Below are 26,830 nucleotides of genomic sequence, written 5' to 3' on the forward strand. Positions count from 1 at the left end.
AACCATGGCGTTTTTTTATTATTGTTATTTTTCTTCATGAGACATTGAAATATTGCTTGTTTCAGAGAAAATACATATTCTCCTTTTATTTTTAGGAGAAAGGATAGAATAAGACGTGTTATAAAGTATCAAGGTACCTATTTATAACAGAAGCAAGCATTTTTTTTTCCTTAGTGAAGCACTGTACTACATATATACAGTCAAGTATTCTCTCAAGATTTATTTCCAAATGGCTTGAAAGATATGAAGTTTCTTCAGATACTTTTCCAAATTAATCCTCTAAAGACAAGTCTATTCAATTACCCTAGACTGAATGTAAGGTTGTTTTTGCCTGATGGCCCACTTTTCAACCTATTTCTGTATTACCAGTACAGTAATTCATTTGACCATGTCCAAATTTGTTTGCAATGAACTTTACATCCTTCTGCTCTCTTTCATAATGAGGAGTTCATTTAGCACTGCAATGAAATCCTTGATCAGGCAGCATCTGTTACCTACAACCGCGCAAACACTTAACACTGTCATTTGAACACACCGTAGTGTCCATCATCATGGAAAAAAAAAAAAAATCGGTATGCAAAAGTTTACTTGCATATTAACACCCCTCCCATATTAACACCCTGTTGATATTCTCCAAGCAGTTTTGAATCCGACCAAACAGAAGTTAGGCAAGGCAGGGCCATCTGACAGAACCGAGCTCGCTCTTCCCCTCGGCCAGCTCCCTCCCGCTCTACCCCTCACCTGGGAGTCCCTTGCACAAACTTTCCGCATCCCACCCCATGCAGGCACCCGGTGCCCCAGCGTGCCGGGGCTGTCCCAGCAGGCAGCAAACTGACCTAAATGCTAGCTTTAGGGTCGCACGGCTGCTGCTCCTTCTTGCGAATGTCTGCCGTGTGCCTTTCAGCTGTTACTCACCCGACGAATCACCAGACATTTCCGATAGCGCAGAGCCCTGCTACCTTCATGGGGAAGCGTTTTGCTGATTTCCCTGTAGGTACTTCTCTCTAACACATCCTGCCAAATACAGAGAACCTGGAGGGAGACTCATTGCCCGGCGCAGGCAATGCACACACGTAACCTGCCTCCAGCTTCACGGGCGTGAGGGGAGCGCAACCTTTTCGGGAACCGATGGGAGAATTACGCCCGGTTGCGCTGCCTCGAACCACACAGCACGCTACCCTCCCGCGGTGGGCAGCCAGCGCCTGCCGCACGCCCTCCCTGGTCGCAGAAATGGTTTCTCCCTACACAAGCTCAATCTACCTGATTACGCTCCCTCCTCATCAGAGATCTCAGCCCCCCCGGCAGCAGCGGGCCGACGGCGTCATGCGGGATCTGCGAGGCAGGGCTGCTGCGGGCGGCTGGCCGCCCGTGGGGCGCAGGGGGAGCACCTGGGGAGCAGTCGCCTTTCTCCTTTCTGTACGGCTGGGAGGTTATTCTTCCTGCTCTTACAGTCCTATTCAAACAGGCTTAAAGTCCTTAAGGAAAAAAAGGCCGCCTGCTACTGTGTATTTTTTCCCTAAAGCCAGCGTAGTCTTTTTGGTACATGACAGTGTATTGCCATTTGCAGTACATTCCTCCCTCGCTCTCACAAGCAGATAAAATAGAAGAGGTACAATTCTCTCTCCCTCTCCCTTTTCTTCTTTTCTAAATTAAAAGAAGATGGTAACACATATTGCCATAACCAACTTTAACACCATCTGCTGTCTTTCAGCAAACTTCACCAGCATGCTTGCTCCACGCCTGAAAGGGTTGTGGTTTTTATTTCATAACCATGAGGCTGAGGGGAAACAAACATTTTTCTTCTCTCCTCTATTTTTTTTGTCTTTATTATTCCAATTAATTTGATTATTACATTACTGTTATTCTCCCAGAAAACTCTCCTAATCCAACTTTAAAGACTATGTCAAAAAGAATTCAAAGTTCCTTTACTAGCTAACAGGCTGGTTTTAAAAACATGTAGAGAGAAAGCAGGGGGCAAAGCATTGATCAAGGAAAGATTTATTCTAGTAGTTCAAGCTGGGCTGTAGAGTGTGTGGTCTGTCAAGCACAGTGTAGCATAAAACCATGACAGCCAGGAGGCAGCAGGTGTGGAGACAGTAAATATTTAGCACCGCTCCATTCCAGGTTACTCTGGTACTGATTTTAAGCAGTTGAAGATCTCTAAAATCTGGTGGTTTCATTAAGTTTAACCGTTGGTTGGTTTGTTGTTGTTGTTTTGTGTGCAGTGTAAAACCATGAATTATCATAAACCTCGGAATCTTCATAGAGAAAAAAGATTTTAGTCTTCGTTCATTTGACAGCAGGCAAGAACCATAAAAAATATAAATCATTTAAAAGAAGTCACAAGCTGTATGGCAGCTCCCTAAAAAAAAAAATAATAATAATAATAAAAGCACCATTATTCTCTGTTTTCAGGACAGCAGTCCAGTCCAGTGGTGTTTGCGAGGGAATAGACAGAGCCTGAACCTTTCTCTATGCTCTGAACTTAAGGTGGCTTCTCCCAAACTTAATATGGTGAATCACGACTCTTGTCTCCCCTTGAATCCTGCACTGAGAGTGGTGGGCTCATTGCTGGAAAGGTCCTTCATGGTCCTGCGTCCTGCTAACACCTCTGTGGAGTTCCTTAGTAAGAAAATCCTTTCTCAAGATTTTTTTTTTTTCCCAAAAATGTGCAACACAAGTGTTAAATAAAAAGTCAATTTGTCTAGTTAGCCTGCCAACATCAAATGAAGCAAAAAGACAAATTTGACAGTTATGTTCTTTGCAAAAATTGAAAGTTCAATAGTAAGAGAAAATAGGAGTAGAGATCTGGAAATCCAGATGATTAAAAAAAATAATCAAAAAAACACCTGTAGGCATTGATTTCACATGAAGGAGATGTCAACATGCCTGAAAACTCTCCTTTTTAGCCACCCCTGCCCCTTAAAAAAATAAGCAGAAGTCCACAAGAATGCCCTTCTCCTAAGAATATGGATATCTTCTCTATAAGCCACTCCATGTTTCATGATGGATCTGACAAACAGAGCTGACAGGCAGCATCATATATACTAGACATATTCATAAATGGGTCTGTTAAAATTACTAAACTTGCTTCTGTGTCAGTTGCAAGAGAAAATAAAATTAATAAATTTAAATAGGCTGCTGGAAAGAAAGAATTCAGGTATTTTTTTATTTTTTATTTTTAATGGCATGCTCAAGATGCAATCTGGGCACTTTCTTCATAATACTCCATTTACAGTACTGGGAATGTCTTGGTGCCTATAACAGGGCTGAGAGCACCTCAAGCCACAATAACATGTTGATGCACTTCTACAAGGCAATTTCAAACTTCCTACGCAAGCAGAACAGCAAGCACTAGGTTGCATGTTTTCTTTCTTTTGCCTGTTTTTCAAGCAAATTTTGGCAGAAATTGTGCATGACTGAAAATGTATATGATGACAAGCTTATTCCAGCACTGGCATAACACAGAACAAGGTTAGTAAGTAATTATAAATAAGGATGATATGGTCATCTCCATATTATTTACCTGTTTACTCTTTGTAACAGTGATAACATGATATGTGATTGTATGATAACATGACTTTTTAAAACTATGATAACTCTGTAACAGCCATGTCTTGGAAAACCAGGCATTGTAAAAACAGGAATAAAGACAGTGTCTGTTCCCAAGACCTTCAAAACTTAGAAGAATTTGACACGAGCATGAAAAGCAATCAAGAAATGAAAGAGATAAAATAGGAATAAACCTACTCAGTTACATAAATTAATAATTCACAATAAAATAATGGTTAGAGAGTACAGAGGATTCTAGCACGAGTCAGAGCACATTGCTCAATTTTTTAGTTTAGTTGGGAAGATGAAGTAGCAATTATTACTGCAATCTACTAGTTCTTAGAGAAATTGTTTTCCCTTACTCTGCAAAAGGGCAGACTGCAAAGAGCAGTCCCTTCCACCTCTGTTCTGTATTTCAGAACCACAGAAATACAAGGACAGGCCTCATCTAGCAAAATGTTTGTGAAAATTCTTATTTCACCAAAGCAGTTACTTTTAACGATTTTTGTTTGGCATTTATCAAAAGCTTTTCTGTTCTTTTGTTCCCCAGCCTCCACTGTGGGACTTCATTTGCTTATAGGCACAATCCTGACTGGGTTCATTAGCTGATGCAACAAAAAATACTCCTATTCATTTAAGCACCATTGCTTAGGTTACCTGACACCTAAACAAAGTTACTGCTATTCAAAAATTTAGTAATTTCAGTGAAAAAAGAGAACCTCTTCCTAAAGGAAGTGCTACAATCTGTAAACTGAATGCACCAGAAGATCTGCAAAATTTCATTCCCGCATCCAAAAGAACCATAAAACTCTTCTGTCACATATAACCCGTCACTTCATGGATGAAATTTAGCTATAAATCAGATGATGGGAAAAATAATATACCATATTGTACACCACAGTCTACCTTTGGATTCATACCCCACCTGGGACTCCTAGTTTTGGACAGCTTTGTCTTCTGAACACTGGACACCAATCCTTTTTCCCTGACCTCCGTCCACCTTGGCAGCTGGAAGGGCTGCCCAGAGCACTCATGGACCCCCTCTCCCACCCCACCTGCATTGAGCCTTCAGTAGCTTCTCACTTTGCTGTGGTTGCCATAGTCTTTTCCTTCCTCCTACATCACTGAAGCCTCTTTGCCCCCACTACTCAGCGAGGAGTTGACTCGGGGAAGGAGGGTGTTATATGGAGAAGCTGAGGGACCAGATACTGTTACAGGTAATGTGGCCACTGAAAAGCAAAAAAAAAAAAAAAAAAAAAACAAAACATGTAGGTGGTTTGATATCAGCGAATAGACCTTGTTTATTTTCATCTCCCTAGGTAATTTGGATCACAGTTGAGAAACCTGAATGCTTTTGCAAGAAAATCAGAGTTTATGCAGAGAATATAAATAGTTCTTACAAACAGCTCATGAGAAGAAGCCTTCTAAAAGGAAACCTGTTATATTCTTCTATAATTGAGAGCTGTTACTACTGAACGGGTTCTATACAGAGATACACATTTTCTTCAGGCTGAAGTGATTTTTGATAATCCAGGATTAGAAAAATAATAGCTAGAGCAGAGGGAAAAAGAAAACAAAAACAAAAACCACGCAAAGGCTTTCAGAAAGGATAAATTGATAAAATCACAGGCAAAATCCTGATTCTACATAGGTCAAAGGCAAAACTCCACTGGAAATTGATTTTGCTTCAAGATCAAAAGGCAACATCTGCGCTGTTTAGTGTCGTGTTATGGAAGAAGATAGCTGTTCGCTTGTACTGTACTCAAGGGGCCTTGCTCAACACTGAGATCATGTCCCTATACTCTAAGTGTATACACATAAAACTATTCTACGTTTTTGAATATTTTCCTCATACTTCTGTATCCTTTATATATAATGCATGTGCAGATACATACTATTTTAATATATCCTTATAGCCCACAGGTTTCGGATGTTTGTGTGTATATTTTTGAACCACAGAATTCTATTTTCATCAACCTGCTCCCCAGTTTTTTACTTCTGCCTTATGCTTCTTTTTGCCAGTGTTATCAAGCAATAGCAGGCTCTGCCAATGAAGTACATTCCTTTTAAAACAGTGTTTTCTTAAGTTACAAGCTATAACAACATTTTGACTTTTTTGTTCTGAATAGGAAGATATGAATAGAAAATAGAAGATCGTTACTGCTATATCATAGTTGCAGTCCCTGAGAACATCTCAAATGCCCCCAAAATGTAACTCCGTACACCAGATGGCTGTCATTTTTCCATTTACAATTCTTTTATGCATTCACAGCTTGGACTCCCTGATGATACTGTATGTAAGCCTAACCCAAATGTTTCTATTAAATCTGACGTCTTGTTTGTGGTAGTAAAAGACTGCCTCATTAGGTCAGAAAATCAAAATGTGCAATTTTTGCCACATAGCTGTAATAAAACATAAACAAATTACCTATATGTGGCAAAGGTTTTTATCCACCTGAAGTTGGAGGATGACAGACATTATATGTTAGTGAGCTATTACTGTGCTTCCCACTGTAATCTGCCTGAAAACTGGTGTATAAATATATGAGAAATAAATCTTTGGAGCCAGAGGTGTTTTCAGGAGTAATATACCTAAAATTTAAGGTACAACAAAGATCTGTTTGATCCTAATTCCTTCCAAAATTATTTCACCATTACAATTAGATAGATTTTGACTCATTTTTTCAGGAATGTTCAAGGACTGCTATTACTGTAGCAGTATGATGAGTACTTGGTTGAATGGAGATAAAAAGCAGTTTCTGCCCTGGAAGACCATACATATTGAATTTAAACTGTGCACATAAGAACTAAAGATGTTATCAGATATAGCATAATGTACTGAAGCTTGTCCAATTGTCAGCTGGCGTTGTGATAAAGTAAAAGAAACATTATTAAATCCCTATCTCCACACAAACCCACTCTCACAGAACAGTCAACTTCCGAGGTTACCGAACTGCCAAAAAGGCCAATCTTATCTGCAGACAACTGTCAGAAAAGCTTAAGATACAGAAATTGTCTGCTGGATATAATTGTTTCTGATAAATTTATAAATCACAGTTTTGCTGAGTTTTATAATCCCAATGTGCTGCAAATTAATGTTTATATGGAGTTTGGATAGTGTAATAATTAGGCAAGCTATATAGAAAGAATTATTATAAAATATTGCTGTCCCTGCTTTCTCATGTAAAACATTTCTGCTGCCCTGTGCTTCTTCAGGCAGTGGTAGAGGTCTCCAGACTTCCCCAGGGCAGTCCTTACTGACACTCCCTTCTACTGCACCTCATTTTCTTCCTTATCCCTCAACTCTGTTACCTTTTTTTTTTTTTTTTCTTCTTTCAGTGCTACAAGGAAACATCTGGGGCAGCTTCTGAGTGAAACCACAATTTCAATCTCCTCATTCCCACCAGATTCCCAAATCATTGCTGCACCATCTTTTGCACACCACCCCTCAAAAGCACTGCTTTACCTTTCCTGCGGTTCTTTATGCCAGCTAAGACAAGAACCAGGGTATTTTGGCACTCCCAGTGTATGTTGGTGTTTGCTTTCAACTGAATGGCCCTGGCAAGATGAATTATAAACCAGACCACTCATGAAGATGGGTCCATGCTGTATACATCTCTGGGAAGCCTTGAAGGCCTGACCTCATTGTAAGGGCTCCCTATGCTGCTCAGGAAAGACAAATGAGATGCAAACCCATTCGCAGTCCACTTGAACCCATTTACCTTTCGCAGTCCACTTGAATCAAGGAAAGCACATACATTTTCCCTAACCTTCAGTCTATGCCATAGGCTTTTTTCTGTATTTCTTTGGAAACAGAGACACTTTAATCCCTTTCCTGATTTTTGGCCTTGTTTTCTCTTTAGTTTCTGTTCTTATTCTTTTGCCTGAAATTCCTGACCATTTTGCATTCCCATTGCGTAGTCTGTCTTTAACAAAACAAAAATTAATTACTCTACTAGAAAATTGGAAGTACTGTTTATATTCTGTTTTCAGTAAAACTTATTCAGTTACTTATTGAAGAAGGAAAAAGATACTACTGTAACATCAAAACCAACTATATTTACATTCAGGTAATTTGCTTTTGCTTCAGAATATGTACTGGTTTCCACTGACCAGTGCCATATGTCTGATCCCAGAGTATAGCTATATATTATGCCAAGAAATTAAAAATATGAATGACCAAAATGACAAACATGCAGAAAGCAGCAAGTAGCACATTTCTAGCAGCAGATTACTCACCCATTCAGGAGCCCTGGTTTGGACCTGAATCCCCAGAACATTTTTCTCCTTCATTTTCTCATTCAAGTCCAAGCCCCATACTGCTTACCTGGTGAATTCTTACCTGATCACGTTTAGAGTGATAGCTCTAGTCTGCAGTACAATTAAACCTTCTTAGAATACACCTCACTGATAAGACTTAATTCAATTAAAATGACCATTAAGATTAGTGTAAATTGAATTGCTCTATCTCAGACTTGCTGATAATCTCTTGACACAAAACAAGAAATCTGAGGTTTCCAGACAGAATAAGCTATGGTGCTCGGTTGAATACTATTTACATTGCTCCCTTCCCTCACTCTTCAACTAGAAACCTTCACAATAAACCTTCAACTCCAAAACCTTCTAACAATAATTTTGCTAGAATGCTTACCAAAGATTTGTTGGTTTGATCCTAATTAGCTAAACAGTCCTGAGTCTGCATACAGAATGAAAGTTGCAAATGCTCAGTATGATAACACAAACTGAAATACTATCCAAGGTGTGTACGGTAAAATACACTAAAATAGTCATCAGTTCAGTTACAATTACACAAAAATCAATGCTGACACTGGACCTGAATCTAAGAAAAGAAATTATTCAGAAGTTTTTATCTTCAAGCAAAAAGCAATAATACAGTGATAAATGTAGTTATTTTCTTCTTACTCTTCCTGTTTTTCTTTGCTACCCAGTAGATGGAAACAGTTATTTTTAAACTGCAAGAAAACAGACTTGTGGAAATACCAAGTAATGGTTATATTTAAGAGTTTTAGAAAAAAAATTATTCCTAATTCATTAATTACTATTTTTAAAGATTAATGAAATGTAGGTAACAATGCAAATAGGAAGGAGTTCCATTATTTTCACAGTCATTGAAACTTTGATCCAATGCTATCAAGCTAGTAAGGAGTTTCATAAATAAAATCAAATTGTGGTTCATCAAATTTTCTTTTGTCTGCAGTCTCTTTTCAGAGACATATATTTGGAAAATAGGGATTGATATCTATCTGACACAGACCCTACTACAAATAGATTCAATGATTGCCTCATGCAGTATTTTCATGTTCTATCTACATTTTCAGTTTATGAGATTATGAGATTAAAACAAAACTCAAATTTTGCTGTTAGTCTGCATGCCTTTTTTTTTTTCTTTTTTTTTTTTTTTCACACAAACAGTTTACAAAGATCAGTATAAAAGCTATTTTAAAGAGACACATCTGAAGTAACATGGGAATTTCACTTTCATTCCTGGGATGGAGCATCATATAAGGACAAGTGTGATCATCCCCTGATGCGTGAACAAATATGTGCTGTGGACCAGATATAAACAGTCTTGTGACAAAGTCTGACTGAATTTTTATCACACAATTAAGAAAAACTACCAGGATCAAATTAATTATTCTAAAGAGTGAAAGTCATCTCTATAATTACAGACTGGGCAGCTCTGGCATATTTGAATCTCATTTGTGCCAAAACTTTGGAAAACCTTTTTTTATTTTGACAATTCTTGATTGCTCCCTAATTTATCTAGTCTTTTAAGACAAAGTTAGAATTGGATTATTGTCTGGAAATATCTATGTAGAAAGAAATCTGTAATAATAGCAAGATGAAGCTGGACAAGCTGAGAATACAATCACACATTTTTAAGAGTGAACAATGCCAAAAAAATATTTCAAGTTCTGGTGTTCTCTCCAGATTTTTAAGTCATGATTGGATAGATTTACGGGAAAAAAAAAAAAAGAAGAAAAAAAAAAAAAAAAGCTGGAGGCTAGTTTAAAACTATAGATTTGGTACAGAAGCTCCAAGATATATTACTAAAAATTCAGTCTACTCAATTTTAACACTAAGGAATCAGTTCCATTAGAGATTTCACTTGACTTTGGGTCATGTTTTTAGCTCTCTGCGAAGAATAAATGCAATAGTAATTACATAATTATTAAACAGCCTAAGACTGACTGAGGTCCATTTACACTTCGGGCTGAATTTGACTAATTAACAGAGACTGAGTTTTTCTGAGACATGTTCCCAGGTCTAGATTAAGATCCAGCATTTTGGGGTTGATAAACTGCCATAAGCACATGTTAAAATACAGAGAAAGACATTCAAACACCATAGGGATAACATGTTACTATGAGAATGTCTTTTTTTTTTATGGAATATTTCCAATGACATCATCCTTGTCAAATATAGCGTACTCTTGGATGTATCTTTAGAATCCTGTACAAAACATGGTAATGACTCACTAAATGTGACTGCTAAAATGACTGCCCCACATATACAGTGCAATTAAGACTGAGCAATAAAACAACTAACAGAAGGGGTTTGCAGCTTTACAGTCACTTTGAGCTCCCATACCACTAATAGCCCATTTTGTTTTAGCATTCACATATCTCAACAGAAAACTTTGTGGAGAATTCTATTCCAGTCAGGGAGTGCCAATGGAAAAAAAAAAATACAGAAGGTTGCCTGGGACCTAATGAAAGCTAAATGTAGCGCTCCTACTGAACAAGCAGAAGGTAAAGCATTAAGAAGAACAGAGAAACCAGCAGGAATTGTATCTTCCTCAGTTCGGCATCTAAACATATGTTTTCTACTTTTCCAAAACCAGTTTAGGGATCAGTATTATACCAATTACACATTTTGGTCCCTGTTGTAAAATGGCCTATCTATTACATGCTTGATGTTAAGCATATGAGTAATCCTACTGAATTTAAAGTTAAATGTCTGCAAATACTTGTACAATTAGGACTTAAGACATGCCTACTGTTATATTTTGAAAGTATGAGCTGTTTACTTCTCTCTTCAGTTATACAGCCAGTTTTGCAAACCTTTAAACATGTAGAAAACAAGTGGAGGTAGCTATAAGACAAGTTGATACGTTGTTAATCATACACAAACATTTCAGAGCCTTTTTTTTTTTTTTCCTTTTCATGGATCTAAAATAACAAGTATGTCTAAAAGCAAAGAGCGCAATCTTACATTTCTGTCTTTTAAAACAAGGTGAGATTATAGCTGCAAATGGACACATAAATCTTCACCACTAAGTAGGTCAAAAGGTGTGAAGAAAGTATCCAGTCACTGGAAATGCTGGCGTACTGCTCCAACCAACTGCTCAGTTTTAGGTTTTTGCTTGAGAACTATACTGAGAATTAGTAAAATACAATTATTGGTCTCCTTTTCTGTGTTTTTGCTCCCTGCTCCTCCTTTCTGCTCCTCAACCACTATTTTTTCCTTATTTTAGGTAACAACTCAATAATTCTTTAGTTCAGACAGGGCATGGGGCCTGCAGGCCCAGTCAAGGAGCAAGAAGAAGCAGGGGCCTCAAAGAGGCTGAAGGACTCCGACACATGGACGAGGCCAGGCCCTATGGCCTGGCAGCACTGAATGCCCCCTGCTTGCTCTGTTTCCTAGCAGGGTCAGATGGCACAGACAGCATGGAGCTCAGTCTTATCTAACAAGTCACATAATGCACATCTCACACCAGTAAAGAAATAGTCATTTTTTCTCCTTTCCCTCAATATATCCACTGCCTTCCAACTCACACATGAATTGGAGGTTATAACTCTCCATAAAACAAAGGTTTGGCTGTGTCCTTGTACTCTCTCTGTAGTAGTCTGTGCTATGCTTGCATCGAATGGTAAATGGAAATGAGAATGTCATTTTAGCTAGAAGCAGACTACCTGGAAGATCTCTGAGAATACCAAATGATGCCCTTTTAAGTGGTTCAGTGCCTGGTGTACTGTAACTGTCAACCCTCTCCTTCCCCATTTCGGGAGTAGACTTACAGAAGTAATACAACAGGCATTAAAGAACATTAGCATCTAAAAGCTTCTCTTCCCAAAAGCTACTAAGTATTGACCAGGAAAAATAAAAATAAAATAAAAAAAAAAGCAGGTACTGACAGCTCACTTTCTTCTTCAGACTAGGGCATATATTAAGCAGGTTTTTAAGCACTTTTGGCAAGCTGTCAGCATTAACTGACTTTCAATACTTGCCTTAAAGAAAAAGTGATGGAAAACCTGCTGTGCCTTTCTGTAAAGCTTGATCATTTATTGTGCTGAAGAGAACTGATGACTAGCAGTTTATTTACTTATTTATATTCTCATTGGAATTAAGCCAATATATTCCTAATTGATTTTTTGCAAAATAACTATATGTAGAAATATCAGATCAAAAAGGTTCAGTTGATTCGACATGAACGCTCTTTCTCCTTGCCAGTAGTGACAGGAACACCTTGGAATGTGAAAGCTTTCTTATAGCAAGAACCTTGTTGAAACAGTCGCTACTCTGCAAGAACAATTGTGTTTTAACAACAGGGAAAAAAATAACTCATTTCATATTGATGATTTTTTTCCCCAACCAGCTTGTTCTGTTTGTTTGTTTGTTTTTTCCACAAAGCCACTTAGCCTTGGGCTAATGTTGCCACAAAGGTTTGCTGTTAGAATAAACCACAGTACCAGACAATGGCAGCAGAAAAAAAATATGTCATCAAAGCTCTGTATTAATGTCTTTAAACAAATATTTGCAATATAGTTAAAAGTTCTTGAAGAATTTTGATTGCTTAATTTGTATCTTCCTAAACGTTCACAGTATTTCGTATTTAATTATATTTGCTTGAGATCCATTTGATAGGAGTCACATCTAAGAATGACTTACTGAGCAGTGGCATAGCAAATATTTTAAGGTTACCTTTATTGACAAGAAAATGCTTATCAGCTCTGTAGAAGTGATAGAAATAAAGGGGATACATGACTACACAGGAAATTTCCCTTTTGAAACAAGGAAGGACTAACTTCAAAATCAAAAAAAAAAAAAAAAAGTAAACTGAAAGGGAAAGGGAGAGGGAAAGAGAAAGGGAAAGAGAACAGTGTTATGTTTGGCTTCTCTGTTCTGTATAGCACAGGAATCAAAGGGAATGTGAGATTAAAGATATGCCTTAGTTTTAACCATTTTATTTTAGTGCATATGGAATGTGACAGACACTTAGAAAAAGCTTGAATTTACAATATCTACTGTCTTATATTTCAAATATGGATATGGTACTATCTAGTTATTTCTCCACTTCATTTTCCTTATTGAATTTGTTTTCTTATATAGCCTTGGTTTTAGGCTTTCAAATATAGAAGTAAATGGAAAATGGAACAAAATAAATCATGAATTTGCAAAAAGAAGATTGCACTAGATTACCTGATATCTTCCTCTGAGAAGATAACTGAACTTCTAGGCAAAGAAATGAAATGGATTTAGTCTCTGAATGTCAGCATTTGACAGTGACTCAAGTAGCTAAGCTCTGGCTGACTAGCAGTGGAAGGCAGCTACAAAAAAAAGGCAAGTTTAATCAAGTCAACCTTGATAAAATACAAATTCATAAAAGAATCACAAGGCCAGTAAGAACAAGGGCAAATGTCAATTAATGCAACAAGAGAATCACTTGCTGATATTTACTTGAGTAGATTTTTAAAAAGCAGACCTGGGACAAAAGGCATTAGCGACACTTGCACAAACAGCTCATGCCAAGAACATCAAATGATGACCAAAAAAAAAAAAAAATCACTGTCAGGAAAGACAGAGATTAAAATCTTAGACAAAAAGAGTTAGACAATATTCAGGACCACTTAAATAGAAATGGACTGAAACTCAATAACAGAAAATGAAGAATCAACAAATATGGAATTTCTGCTAAATGGTGTGGAGTCAAGAATTTTTTGAGTGCCTTAAGGGCAAACCCATATTTACCAGTGGAAGGTGGCTATAAGAATAGAGAAATGCAATAATTAATTATGTCAGATGATACATTTTCATGTCAGATGAAGCAATAGTAATATTGTTAACATCTGAGCTAGACTGTAATGAACCAGCAATGTCAGGTTTGAACAGCAGCTTCCCAGCTCCCCGCCAGACATCAGTACTGCTTTATCATTGGACACAGCTACCTTGCCATGATAAATCTCTAACCCTATGAACTGGGAGTCACCATTCCAGCAAATCTCGTGTGCATGTATATACATGTATATGTGTGTATTTACACAACTACAGAGATGCATAAATTTGACAAAAATGCAGAGAACTTTGGAGGATGTGTATATAAGGAAAAGAGAAAATCAGACCTGTGAATATTATCCAGTTAACTGATACTGGAACATACAAATTTATCCAAGATATGCACTGCAACACATTCTTACAGCACAGATTATTTCATGATATATTGCTTACAGTAAATGTCAGCATATGTAATACAGCTGACAACTGAGACAGCAAACTGGTATATCCAAAATCAGATATTACTTTCTGAAGATATTAACATCTAGTCTGTATTCCTTTAAAATGGACAACTGTTGACATTCCAGATGTAAAAATGAATTAAGAATTTCCATTTTCAACTTCAGTCTGTTTGTGGATGACTGTATTGAATGGCATCACACTCAGGATTTCAATGGTATTATAGCAAAATGAGTGATGTCTGAGGATGTGTCTCCTGCCTGAAGTAATTTCCCTCAATTTTTCCTCTGCTTTAATTTGTCCTGGCAAGAGGGTATGTTACACAAAGGACAGTCACTGTTGCACACATACACTGTCAATTCTGTTATCAAACACTTATTTCCAGATTATTTTTTTTTTTTTAATTATTTTATACAACAAAATATTCTGTATTTTACTACTATATTCCTTTACAGTTAGGGTCAACCCCTCTCTCTTCAGCCCAACAGAGCTATTAAAAATCTAGAACTCTTTCACCTTTATCATATCAAATGACATTATTACGACCCTACCAGATATTATGAATGTTTTCTACTGACCACTTAACTTCAAAAACTAAAATAGACAAGTCTCTTTTAATCTCCTGACAGAACTGAAATATTAGGACAATATAGGTATGCATTCCTAGTTTTCCTGTCTTCACAGCTGCTCTTCAAATGATCTACCCACAGGTAGGTCCATGAGAGCAGAAGTTACTCTAAACCAGAGTGCAACACCTTGCAAACTAAAGTCCTTAGCTGAGGATCAAGCCATTAACTAAGGACAGTTGTGTCCTGGATAGTTAATACCAGTGAGATTTCCTGCCCTCTAGAGCTGATTTAGGTTTACTCTGGCACTTATGCATCTCTCTTAGTGTGCTTGTTTCCTTCTTTTTAGTACTTTAAGCAGTCTACATACTTATAGTGGATTCATATTTGTAGGTTAGTAGTGACAGCAGTGACAGAACCTCAAATCTGTTGTTTTTAAGCACAAGTGTTGTGTTTATAGGTCCCTATACTTTCTGCCAAAAAGTTTCAAACTTTGTTTTCAGGATGTTTTCAGTGATGTAGTGTCCACCTTAGCTATTATGCATTTTTTTTAATGACAGAAACATACATTTTTTTCTGACAAAATTTCTTCTCCAATTCACATTCTTCATTGAAAAATCCATTAATGCTTGTCATCAGCTTGTCAGCTGCTTAAAACCAAGCTTTTTGCAGCAATCAGTCAATGTCCTGAAATCAATTATGGGTAATCTAAAAATATTTCAAATTAAATGTGTCATTATTACTTAGTCCAATTACTTCAATAGATTTTATAAAAGATTAAAAAGTTGGTAAAAAGTATGAATCAATTTTATGTAACTGTGCTTTATTAAGTAAATAACTGTTTGTTTGTTTTGTTTTTTTTTAAAGTTTCAGGAAGTTAAAAGTGAACTATTCCCCCCTGTTGCCAATTAAGTAGTTTTTAATGACAGCCTTCACCCACAAGGGACCACACACACAAGTGAGATACAAAAATATCAATTGTAGTCCGATAGAGACATGAAGAGAGCAAGCAGATCATGAAAAATTTAGGTCAAAATTTCTTTCACTTTGATTCTCCTCTTGAGAAGATACAGCTATGTTGTGCAGCGAATACATTTAGTTAAACCAATTAAAACCAATTAAAACCAATTAAAACCAATTAGTTAAACAGTTAAACCAAAATGTTAGTTAAACAGTTAAACCAATGTTTTAACCAACAATATTTGTATACTTTTTCAGTAACCAGACTGGGATGTTTTGGTAACTGGTAAAGTTCACCCAGGCCTCAGAGCTCCATGTGGAAATTAATCTACACAATGCAGTTTTATTACACTGTTATGAAATCAAAAGTAAATTTCCATAAAATATTCACAGATAACATTTTTTGATTCTTTTTGGGGGACAGCTATGCAGACCAGCTTTTTACATAAGGTATTTTAACTCCTGCACACAAAAGATTTTAAAATTTGTATTTAAGAAAATGTTGAGGGTGAATCCATTTTAAAATACACCACTTATCTCCCCATACAATGACTGATCATTTCATCTTCATCCAGGCACAGCTCTACTTGATGTCATGGCAAAGCCTTCACAAAGGCTCCATGATCAGCTTTATGCAGAACAAAATGAAGAAAGGCTCTTTACCTCTCAAAAAAAATCTGCTACAACTTCTTCTTTACCATTAAAATTTATAAAGCTACAACTTCTGCTTTCTCTTCCTTGTACTATTCATAATTAGTCATATTTTTTCCCATTTCTCTCACTCTCTCCTTTCCTAGATACTTCCTTTTATGCCATCCTCTTATTTAGTTTGCTCCTGACTGCCAAAAAGTATGTAATAATTTTGTTCAATTACAAAATACAAAGAAATAAAATAGAAATATATTTTAAAACATGGCAATGTTTAAAAAAATATTTCAGTTATTAGAATAATAAAATCCTTCATTTGTTAAGGATTGTTTATGGAAGCAAGAATGGAAAGCAGTGAAAAGAGTGATACAAGTTGGTGTTCTAACCAGCATGATGCTGACCACTTATATCACTGCTGAAGTTATTTTTCCTTGAGACAATCAATGCATGCTTTTTTAAATAATGATTTCTTTTAAAAATAAAATAAATTATGAAGAAATCTCGTGTTAGGATGTCATCCTGAAGCACTGAACCTGAAGGAATAAAAATTTCTATACAGCTGGCATTGGAAAGAACTAAGTAACTAATAAACAGTGAAGTTCCTTCAGTTCCCTGCTCTGTCAGTTATCCATTCCAACTGTAAAACCTAATACTCTTCAATTATTTTACTTGATTGTGTTGGCTGTCTTTTCTATTTGGTAGCAAGGTTTCCCATTTGTGCAGTGAGAAACTGAGTTATGCAGCTTGAGCAGTGATTCACAAAGCAAAATCTGTAAATGAAGTGAAATATGGGATTAAATCTAGGCTTCAGTTACAGAAATTCCCACCAATGACTAAACTTTGTGTTTGTCTCCATGTGTGGCATGTATATGTTCTCCATACAGAAGCAGCTGGGGTGTGACCGAGTGCTGATTCAAGTCAGGGAAACTTTGCTTTGGTTTAAACAAACTGCAGCATGGATCAGTTCTCAGTCACTGCTAAAGGTGATGTTGCAGTTTACAGACTACTGAAAAGATTATTCCTAATCAAGGTTTTGGTACCTCAGATAAAAATATTTTCCCAGATAACAAATACCAGAAAACTGGATTTATTTCAAAACATACTGTATGGTTTTGCCCATTTGTCTTCCTTGTATTTACTGTCTCTAGTGATTTATTTCACTATATACTCCTTCCAGAACTAATTATATTAAGAAAATATCTACATTACCATTCAGTGGTTGCCCCTTCTCCATTAAATACTTTTCGTTTGTGTTTTTTGTTTGCTTTTGTTTGTTTGTTTGTTTTTCCCCCACCTAGCAGAAAAACATAAAACATATTTGCTAGTGTCTGTTGACATAGGAATTTGGGTTCAGGCAACTGAAAAATAATAATATGCTCTTAAAATTTCCTATGCCTTTGTCAAATTCATGCTGGAAATTTCAGGAGTTAGACTTTCAGCAAGAAAACCTAGGAAGCACTGATGGATGAGACCAGTAGAAAGAATAAGCCTGAGGTTGAGAGTTGTCTTCTGTACAAAGGCTTAGGTGAGTTCTAAATTTGGTCTGCTATCTACTGCATTCCCAGCTGGGAATAAGTATGTTAGCTTGCTATTCTGTGTGCTATTTTTCATCTTTAGCAGGAAAATATTTTGAATGTTGTAGTACATGTCTCTCCAGTTTCTAGAAATATTATGATTTCTAGAATTTTTGTCCAGTAGTGCTACGTTAATTCTAGGATCGAACTACTAATAGATGGATTCATTTCTTCCAATATATATATACTATATACATATTTTTTTTCCTTCTATTTTACCACAGTCAGGTAACATTAACAGTGAAGGTCATGAAGTTTGTCTTCACTGTTAAACAAACTGCTAACAATATTTGCTTTTACTATCCTAGCTTGCTTGCTTAATTAATCTGCAGTTCTATTCTAGTTTGAACATTAGGCTTCCTAACACATAGCTGGGACTGAATCATCTGAATTGTTTCTATTTGTCACAGTCCTTTCCCTCAGAGACATTATTTTCATGATTCTTAACCTATCTGGATGCAGTGAATTGTGCTGTATACCTAGTTCTAGAAGAATTGTTTATGTATGTTCAATAGCCTCTCTGCAATGTTTAGATACATTATGTAAAAGAGACAAAAAAGCATGGATTATATACATAAAAGCCTGGATTATACACATCTTTGTGAGACTGAATAAAAACTATTGCTTCATGAACACAGTGTCCTCCAGGGAGTATCACAAATGATGTGCATGTCCTTGAGTCCTTTGGATTTTGCATTTAGAATAGAATCAAAATAAGCATAAAATCATACACAGTCATATATCTCTTCTGTGGACCTAGGGAGTCTCCTGCGTGATGTTTTTTCCAGCAAAAATTTGGTAGTTAAATTACCTTACCTACAAGTTATCTATAAGAAATGAGTTTGCAACATGCAGACTTTAGCTGACGGGATTGGTATACTTCTTTCTTGTTCTATTAAACTTCCAGTTTTAATCCTTACCTGTAAGAGGATAATAAGCATTTTTTTGTTTTGTTTTGTTTTCTTATTGTAATCTGTATTAAGCCGTGTTCTTCAGCCTCTAATCTCTTTTGAGCAAAAACTTTTTTTTTTTTTTTTTAAATGGGAAAACGAGGTCTAGTTGTCTAGTTGGAAATAAATCACACTTCAAATGCAGGACCACACAAACACTGGGACTGATGTGACCAAATGCAGACCAGTATCCACCTCTTAGTCACCCAAAGCTCCACTTTCAGCTGGTGGAGAGAAACGAGGACAGTTGACTCAGGACTGGTTGTGGTGGTTTTACTCACTCTGTAAGTATCTGAACTAGGCATCTGGGCTCCCTTAATAATATCAGCCTAGAGCAGATATCTATTCTCAAATTAATCATTTCTTTGAAATCTCTTTGAAGGGCTTATTTCTCCCCACTGAATAAATGGGAGCCTGAAGTGACTACCTACTACCTTGGAGGTACAGCTATATGTTATAAACGTAAGGAGAAGACCATCTCGCTTCATGCTCCTTTACTGGATAGAGCAGAGATTATGAAATTTATGTGAGAGCCGGGTATGCCTAGATAACCTGCCTCCCCCTGCCATCCAAATGCTTTCAGTGGTACACAATAAAAGGAATTCCTACATCCCAGGCACTACATACCAAACACCCTTGCACCCTTGTGTTATTTATTGTGACTTGTCCCAGTTGCTTTTCAAGACCACCTATGATTTCTCCTCCAAAACATTCCATTAGTATATTGGGGGAAAAACAAACAAACAAACAAACAAACAAACAAAAAATTCAGCCACCTCTGTTGCCAACAAGTTGCTCAGCTACTGCTTTTAGAGTCTTGCCATTCTGATGTCATGGGGAGAAGTAGCCTCTACAAATCCTAGGGCACTAAAGTCAGGAAAGACTTCTCCCAGCATCCCGTGTGTGTGTACACATTGCTGCTTTCCATTTCCAGAGGTAGAAGCACTTCATTGGGGCTCTGCGCAGAATGATAATAAAATTTAATTTGGGAATTCTCCATTAAATGCTGTTCTACACTGTAAATTAGGTTCTCTTGTTAAACTGTTAATTTGTATTGAGTCAGTGTGTCCTAAAGGCAGCAACACCTGAAAGCTTGTAGAATTGACTGAAATGTGAAAGATAGAAATAAATAGCATGAAAGTCTGCCTAAATTGGACCAAATTTCCACTGCTAAATTTTTGAAATTATCTCCATTACTCGCACTTCATTAAGCACTCATTCCATCCACATTCCACAATTCTGCCGAGAGGGTGAATGTACTCTGTGTGTGTCTGTTCATGTACCCAGTTAGTACAGATGGCCAAGGACTGTTTCTCAGTACAGAGTTCATTTGTTCTAGCTATTTTTTTTTTTTCCTTTTTCTTTTCAAGTTTGCTTGATCAGATGAAATTCAGCCTCTCTGCATGTTTTGATGGACAGAAGGTCCATAGTCTATGCAACATCCAGCAAAGACCTCTAGGGAAAATCCCTCATAACTTATGTTGGTGCAAGTCCTTCTTAATGAAGGACTTGAAAATAACCTCTGAAGCTGTTCTGTTTCAATAAACCCAACCTTTTCCAGTGGAAAACTGTTCTGCCAGAGAATGTTAAGCCAGTTTTGCAATATAATGCAATTCACTCTGAATGTGTGGGATTCATTACAACAGGGATTAAAATGACAGCTTAGTGTCATGTGAAGCATGCAGCAAGGGATTTGAGCCTGAGTTCATTTGCTGGACACTAGGCCAGCTGAATTGTACTTACTGCTGAGCTACACTAATACATATAGCTTTGGAATAAAGGGGCATGAGGATTAAGAGATATCCTTCAGAGAGACTTAATAATACAGAGATTTTATCACACGCACAAAACACTAAAAATGGAGACCTACTGGGAAATTTATAATCATAGTGGAGAAATGGCAAAACACAAATAAAAAGTAAAATCTTAACCATCATAAAAGCCCATTGCGCTCATGTAGCACAGATGTTACACAAATGATAAGCAGCTGGTTTTAGGTAGACTAAATTCTAAATGATCCCACTGCTATCAATCAACACCCTTCAAATAAATTCAGTGGAAATAACAGTAAGCAAGAGGAAGCTCCTGGGGAAAACAAAACACCAGAAAACAGAAACAAAAACACAACAGTTCATGCACGTAAAGGGTTAAGTTGCACCACAGGAAAATATTTGCAGAAGAGGTACGATAAAAATCCCTAAAATTACTTTTCAGACTTTAAAGCAACAATATTGAGGGTGTCGCACAGAAAATCCAGAGGAATATTCTAAAAGAACGTGAATAATTCATGGTTTCTGAGGCAGACATGAGACAGATGATTGGAGAACAATGAGGTATCCAGGTGTGCTCCTGCCAAGCACAGTGACATGAGCACACTGTAAATCTGCTGGAGAAAAGCATATTCTCATCTGCATCCCACCAAAACATACTGTGAACTGGCTTCCAGAAGACATGTACCTGTTTTAACATCAAAGAGATGAAAAGCCCAGAGGAGACTGGCTATTAAAATACCCTAGACATTCACAGAAAATAACTGTTCCCTGATTCTAGCATGTATTAGGATTGACCTTAAGTTAATTGCATGGTTCAAAATAAAATGAAATAAAATAAAACAAAACAAAATACAATAACAACACAAAATCCTTTCCTGTTCCTTCATTTTCCAGTGTCTCCCTAACTTTACTCCCCCTTTCCCTCCTCTCGTATACACTGAGTGACACATTTTCTGAAAATGTGGTAGTAATTATTTTATCTGAAAAATAACTATCTTTGTTGTAGGGCTTGATTGTTGTTGCTCACAGTGAGGGATTAAGTATAAACTGAGTTTAGTACTGTAAAATAATGCAATCAAAGCTGACACAAATTTCATGATGTATTTTAATGAGAAATACTACCAGAAAAAAATATGTTCTAGGGTGATACTACTGACAGGCAGATATAAAACTGTAAATACCTTTACTATATGCCTTGTAATATACTATTGCCTTTACTATATACCTTTTCAGTCCAGAGGGAACAAGCAGGTCAAACACTTAAGATATTGAACCTTTCCAGTATTCAGCATCTGTCAGGATGCCTACTTCACCCTGAATGATTCCCCTTCCACTTTCCTCTCCAAAATGCCTCCTGGCCTTGTCAGCTCATGAACATGTAACCCAGTTTAAAAGCTGGTCTACACAGGTAACAGGGCTTGTTCTGATTTCCTCTGAGACATTTTTACGCTTGGAAACATTCTGTCATAAGTACAACATATGTCAAACCCTTAAAATGAATAAAAACACTCATTCAGCAGATTCTGTCTGCAAATTAGTTCTGGAGATAGGAGAGAATGTGTAATTATTACTATGAATTTCCAAATTTTTTTTTGTTGTTTTTTTTTTTTTTTTTTTTGTTTGTTTGTTTGTTTTTTTTATTCAGGCATATGCTTGTTTCTTTTCTAAAACTGTTGGACATAATTTCATCTGCTGCACAGGCCATATTTTACAGCTAAACAGTTGAAATAAATGAACATGCTATAGATTTGCTGCCTCTGGCAACTTGAAGACACAATATGACAATCCAACTGTTTTGTAAGGCTGCATATATGGCAAATCAGAAAAAAATACTAAGTACAGTGTTCACTCAACCTTAATTTATATGGATAATGTGATTAGATATATTACAGATACACAGCCTTTAGGCACACATGCACACATGTAGCTAATATGCACAGACATATATTGAAACTAAAACAAAAATCTTTGCTACTATTAATTTATAATTCATTATTAATAAGTTACTTACAATACTGGATCAGCTTATGTTTCAACATTTTCATCTTGAAAGAACAGATGTTTAAAAAATTTCCTCTGAAAACAATGCAGTATTTTCAGATTTACAGCTAAAAACATTTTTTAAAATTGGTGATGAATGCTCAGATTTATTAAAAATGAGTTAATTGTATTTCTCCTTTTACCAAGTAAATCTGATCAGATAGCAGTGTGTAGTAACTGAAGTCCTGTCTCCCTTTTACTCCTACATTGTACTCCTTCCTTCCTAACATCTCAGAAGTCCCAGATGATGTCTCTGCACCAAGCCAACAGAGAGGACCACAACACAATTAAAACCCTGATTTATTTATTTATTTATTTATTTGTATGCCATGTGCCTGGAGAGCCTGCACCCAGGTTTGTAGCATATGCTGTCACAGCTTCTCAGTGCTAGCCACATCAACTAGAGGGATATAGAGGCACTTCAGCATATGCCAAAAGCACACTTCCATGTTGCTCTGTGGTTGCAGATGCCAACGTGAGTAATATGGCCTCATCTGAGGCACTGAGGGGAAACAATAGCTCAGCTTTACACTGCTGCAATTAAGATACCCATCCCTTTCTTCAAAGACTCTCAATACCTTTCACATCAGTTCTCCCTCCCATGAGCAGAGAGAAATCTCCCTCCTGAGCTGTATTTTCTCAGAAGGGCTTTCTCAGCTGTGCCTGGTACTGTTAGGAGACACCACCTTGCATCAGCCAGCTCTGGCTGGGGTCGTGTCCTCACAGGTAGATCCCTCCCTAAGGAAGAGCAAAACACAGCTCAATGACCGGGCTCACACTATCCCAGCTCTTTCATAAGTCTACAGACACTCTCATTGAATTGTGGAAATTAATCTTGAAATAAGCTCATTATTTGAAATTCACAGCTACAAAATCTCTTGAAAGATGACAGTATGAAGACTGTGTGCCTGAAGTCTGCTATGAGATCTGTTGCTAAAAATGCATTAGTGTCCCCATTATAAATTTGGTTTTCCTGATTTTCCTTTTGATCTCAGCATCTGTTATGTTTGAAGACCCACTTGTATGAGATAGATCATCAGCAGTCCTTCTGTGTACAGGCATTAGTCTCAATAACCTTGAGAGGTTCCTGCAGCAGGTGCTGCACAGGCAAGGGCAGGACTTGGGACGACACAGCCCACCTTTGGGGTACCCTCAAAGGGTGAAATTCCTTGCTGTGTCTTGGCTTGAGTCACCATACTGTGCAGGTTGACCAAAGCCCCACCACAACAGCTTGCAGCCTGCTGGTTTTCCCCCTCCCTAAATCTTACAGAATGAGCAGTGACACTGCAGGCTAATGAAGAGATAAAGGGAGCAAAAGGATGGAAGTGTTGTACAAACTCAAAGACACACTATCACATACACACTAGCAACCAAATGGCAACCACCACGAGCACCAAATTTGTGTGCAATTGGTTTGATAGGACAGCGCAGAGATGTAAGAAGAGGTGTAAACAAAGGAGCTACCTACTCTTGGTCTGGACTCACACTCACCATCACCTGCCTGGGGACCACAACCCCCCCATCAGTGGGGAAGCCCCTGATGCCAGCTGCCAAAGAGGAGATTCAACCTGCTGTGGTTCAAACACAGGGGCGACATAAAAAGGGAAACTGATGCCAGAGGGGTGGCTCACAGGACATGGATAATAGTTGTGCACCCCTGTTATTGAGATTAATTAAAGAATTAATCAAACATAATTACTTGTCTAGCTGCAGTAGAGAAGAACTAAACAAGCATTCATTTTCTTGTTGTTTTGTTTGTTTGTTTTTGTTTTGTTTTGTTGATGTTGTTTTTCTCCCTTTTTCCTCTTTGTTTTCACATGACTTTTGTTTTCCCTGAGCGATTTACACGGTTACTCCCAGAACACAAAAGAAACTCCAGGCACCCCTTTATTGGTGCATCACACCTTCCAGCCTAAATCATACCCCAAGTCCATGTTTCCATTATTTGAAAATGAGGTATCTTGTGATTAGAAACCTAACAGGAAACCAAACAATGAAAGCACTCTAAACTACAATGGAAATAAATTAAAATTTAAGACATGGTATTCACTTCTTGACAACCAGCAACATTTCTGCAGTTCATGTCTCACCTTACATTTTTTCACATGATTTTACAAAAAACTGCTGCCTGGGGGAAGAAGAGGGGGAAATTTGATTGCAGGAAAATTTGCTGCATAATGAAATCAGACTCAGGCTCATGTTCATAACTAAATAATGATCTATCATGCAAGTGCACTTATAGTTTGTTTTAAACTCTCTAAATAATTTACTAGTTGCCAACCTCATTGACGTTAACAGACATAAGATACCAATTGGGATGTCAATCTGTATGATGTCACTCTACGTGGATAATTATGCAAAATTACATTGAAGATGTCTCATATGGCAACATGCTGTATTGCAATATATTTGTATCTGAGTTTGTATTGGCACACATAACTTTTCTGACGGTATTCATGTTGCCCAGCCTGGATATAAAAATTAGAATCTCAACTAATCTTTATACCAAATAGGATGCAAAGGGAAGAATTTAGACTTTGTCTCAACTGTGGGGACTAAGAAATATTTCCTGACCCTGGAATCGCTTTGAGCACATGAGTAGATCTCAGCTCCATATGAAAATAAGACCCATGAGTGTATAGCTCCCTCTTTACTACTACTCATCCATTTGCCCAGAAGGAAAGGACCTCTGGCCCCATGGAGACCACCACACACACAAGGCAGCTGAATCCCTTGTCTGCCCAGCCAGGGAGCCACAACACCACAGCCTACCTCACTGCAAACCAGCTGCATAGTTTAGATACAGACTCAGGATGGAAACTCTTCCCCCTCCAGTATTACAGAATTACAATTGTCTAGGTTGGAAGAGACCTCAAGATCATCGAGTCCAACCTCTGACCTAACAATAACCAGTCCTCCACGAAACCATATTGCTAAGTTAAACATCTAAACATCTTTTAAAGACCTCCAGGGATGGTGACTCCACCACTTCCCTGGGCAGCCCATTCCAATGCCTAACAACCTGCTCAGTAAAGAAGTTCTTCCTAATATCCAACCTAAACTTTTCCCTGGTGCAACTTTAGCCCATTCCCCCTCGTCCTGTCACCAGGCACATGGGAGAATAGACCAACCCCCACCTCGCTACAGCCTCCTTTAATGTACTTATAAAGAGTGATAAGGTCACCCCTGAGCCTCCTTTTCTCCAGGCTGAACAAACTCAGCTCCCTCAGCCGCTCCTCGTAGGACTTGTTCTCCAGACCCCTCACCAGCTTCGATGCCCTTCTTTGGACTTGCTCGAGCACCTCCATGTCCTTCTTGTAGCGAGGGGCCCAAAACTGAACACAGTACTCGAGGTGCGGCCTCAGTGGCTGCATAGGAAGCCCAGTATCCCAATGTAGGCATTTAAATAATGCCTGAAGCTGGATGATGCAAATTCCTCTCTGATCCCTTTATTCATACCCACAAATGCACCCATTGTTGCTCATTAGCTGTAATTTGAGAGACGAGTTTCCGAACAGAGCACATGAGAGTGTAAATTGCCTAGAAATTTAGTGCTTCCCTGAATACTTGCATATGCAGTTACTGTTCATCAACTTCATCGACCACAGCACCTGCATACAAAATCATAATCAACACCACATGTGACACCACACCGATCCTGCACAGATGTTTTTATCCACAGAGTTTCATATTCAAAAATTTTGTACAGCACACAAAGACAAGACCTAGCCTGAGATAAACTCCTGTTAAGAAGCTTGTGTCTCATGCATATAGCATAGTTATCGGTTACAGGTTCAGTGACATATAAGGGAGGCAAATGTTCTATGGACTTATTTGAATCTTTTGGTAACAATTATTATGATTTGGATAACAGAATTTATGCAGAAACAGGTGGTTTCCCTTTTGTTATTATTATTATTATTATTATTATTATTATTATTATTATTATTATATGTTGCTTTGTTTTTGTTTGTTTGTTTGTTTGTTTGTTTGATATTTTTATTTTTCCTTTGGTTGGCTAATTTTACCTATATGAAAATTAATGGAAACTTAACCTTTTTTAACTTAATGACTACCTTGTTGCTGACTTCCAGACATTTGCCATTGACTTCAGGGAGGTTTTTGTGGCTAGTTCTGTGATAGCATTTTATGGGTCATTTCTTCTAAACTTTCTCTGAGTTACTGGTTACATGCATCCTGAATCAGATTTGAAAAGACAACAGCAAACTTAACTTCAGGCAAACTTAATTACAACATATTTTGCAGCATCATCAGGAAGGAAAACAGTATCT

The 26,830-nt window shown here is 37.4% G+C and overlaps 1 protein-coding gene across 12 annotated transcripts in view; it reads right to left on the reverse strand.

Moving 5' to 3' along the window:
- Positions 1-26,830, reverse strand: part of DMD (dystrophin) — a 1,246,037-nt gene that overhangs the window by 1,017,605 nt on the left and 201,602 nt on the right. Inside the window, exon 1 of one of the 12 annotated variants that reach the window (XM_084515487.1) lies at positions 916-1,173. The exons of the other annotated variants lie outside the window; for them this stretch is intronic. Coding sequence (XP_084371613.1) covers positions 916-934 — 19 coding nt within the window. The 5' untranslated portion in view covers positions 935-1,173. Of the gene's footprint in view, positions 1-915; positions 1,174-26,830 lie in introns of those variants that run through there. 12 annotated transcript variants of the gene reach the window in all.

Source organism: Aythya ferina (assembly GCF_964211825.1).
Source record: "Aythya ferina genome assembly, chromosome: 1".
In the NCBI taxonomy this organism is placed as follows: Eukaryota; Metazoa; Chordata; class Aves; order Anseriformes; family Anatidae; genus Aythya; species Aythya ferina.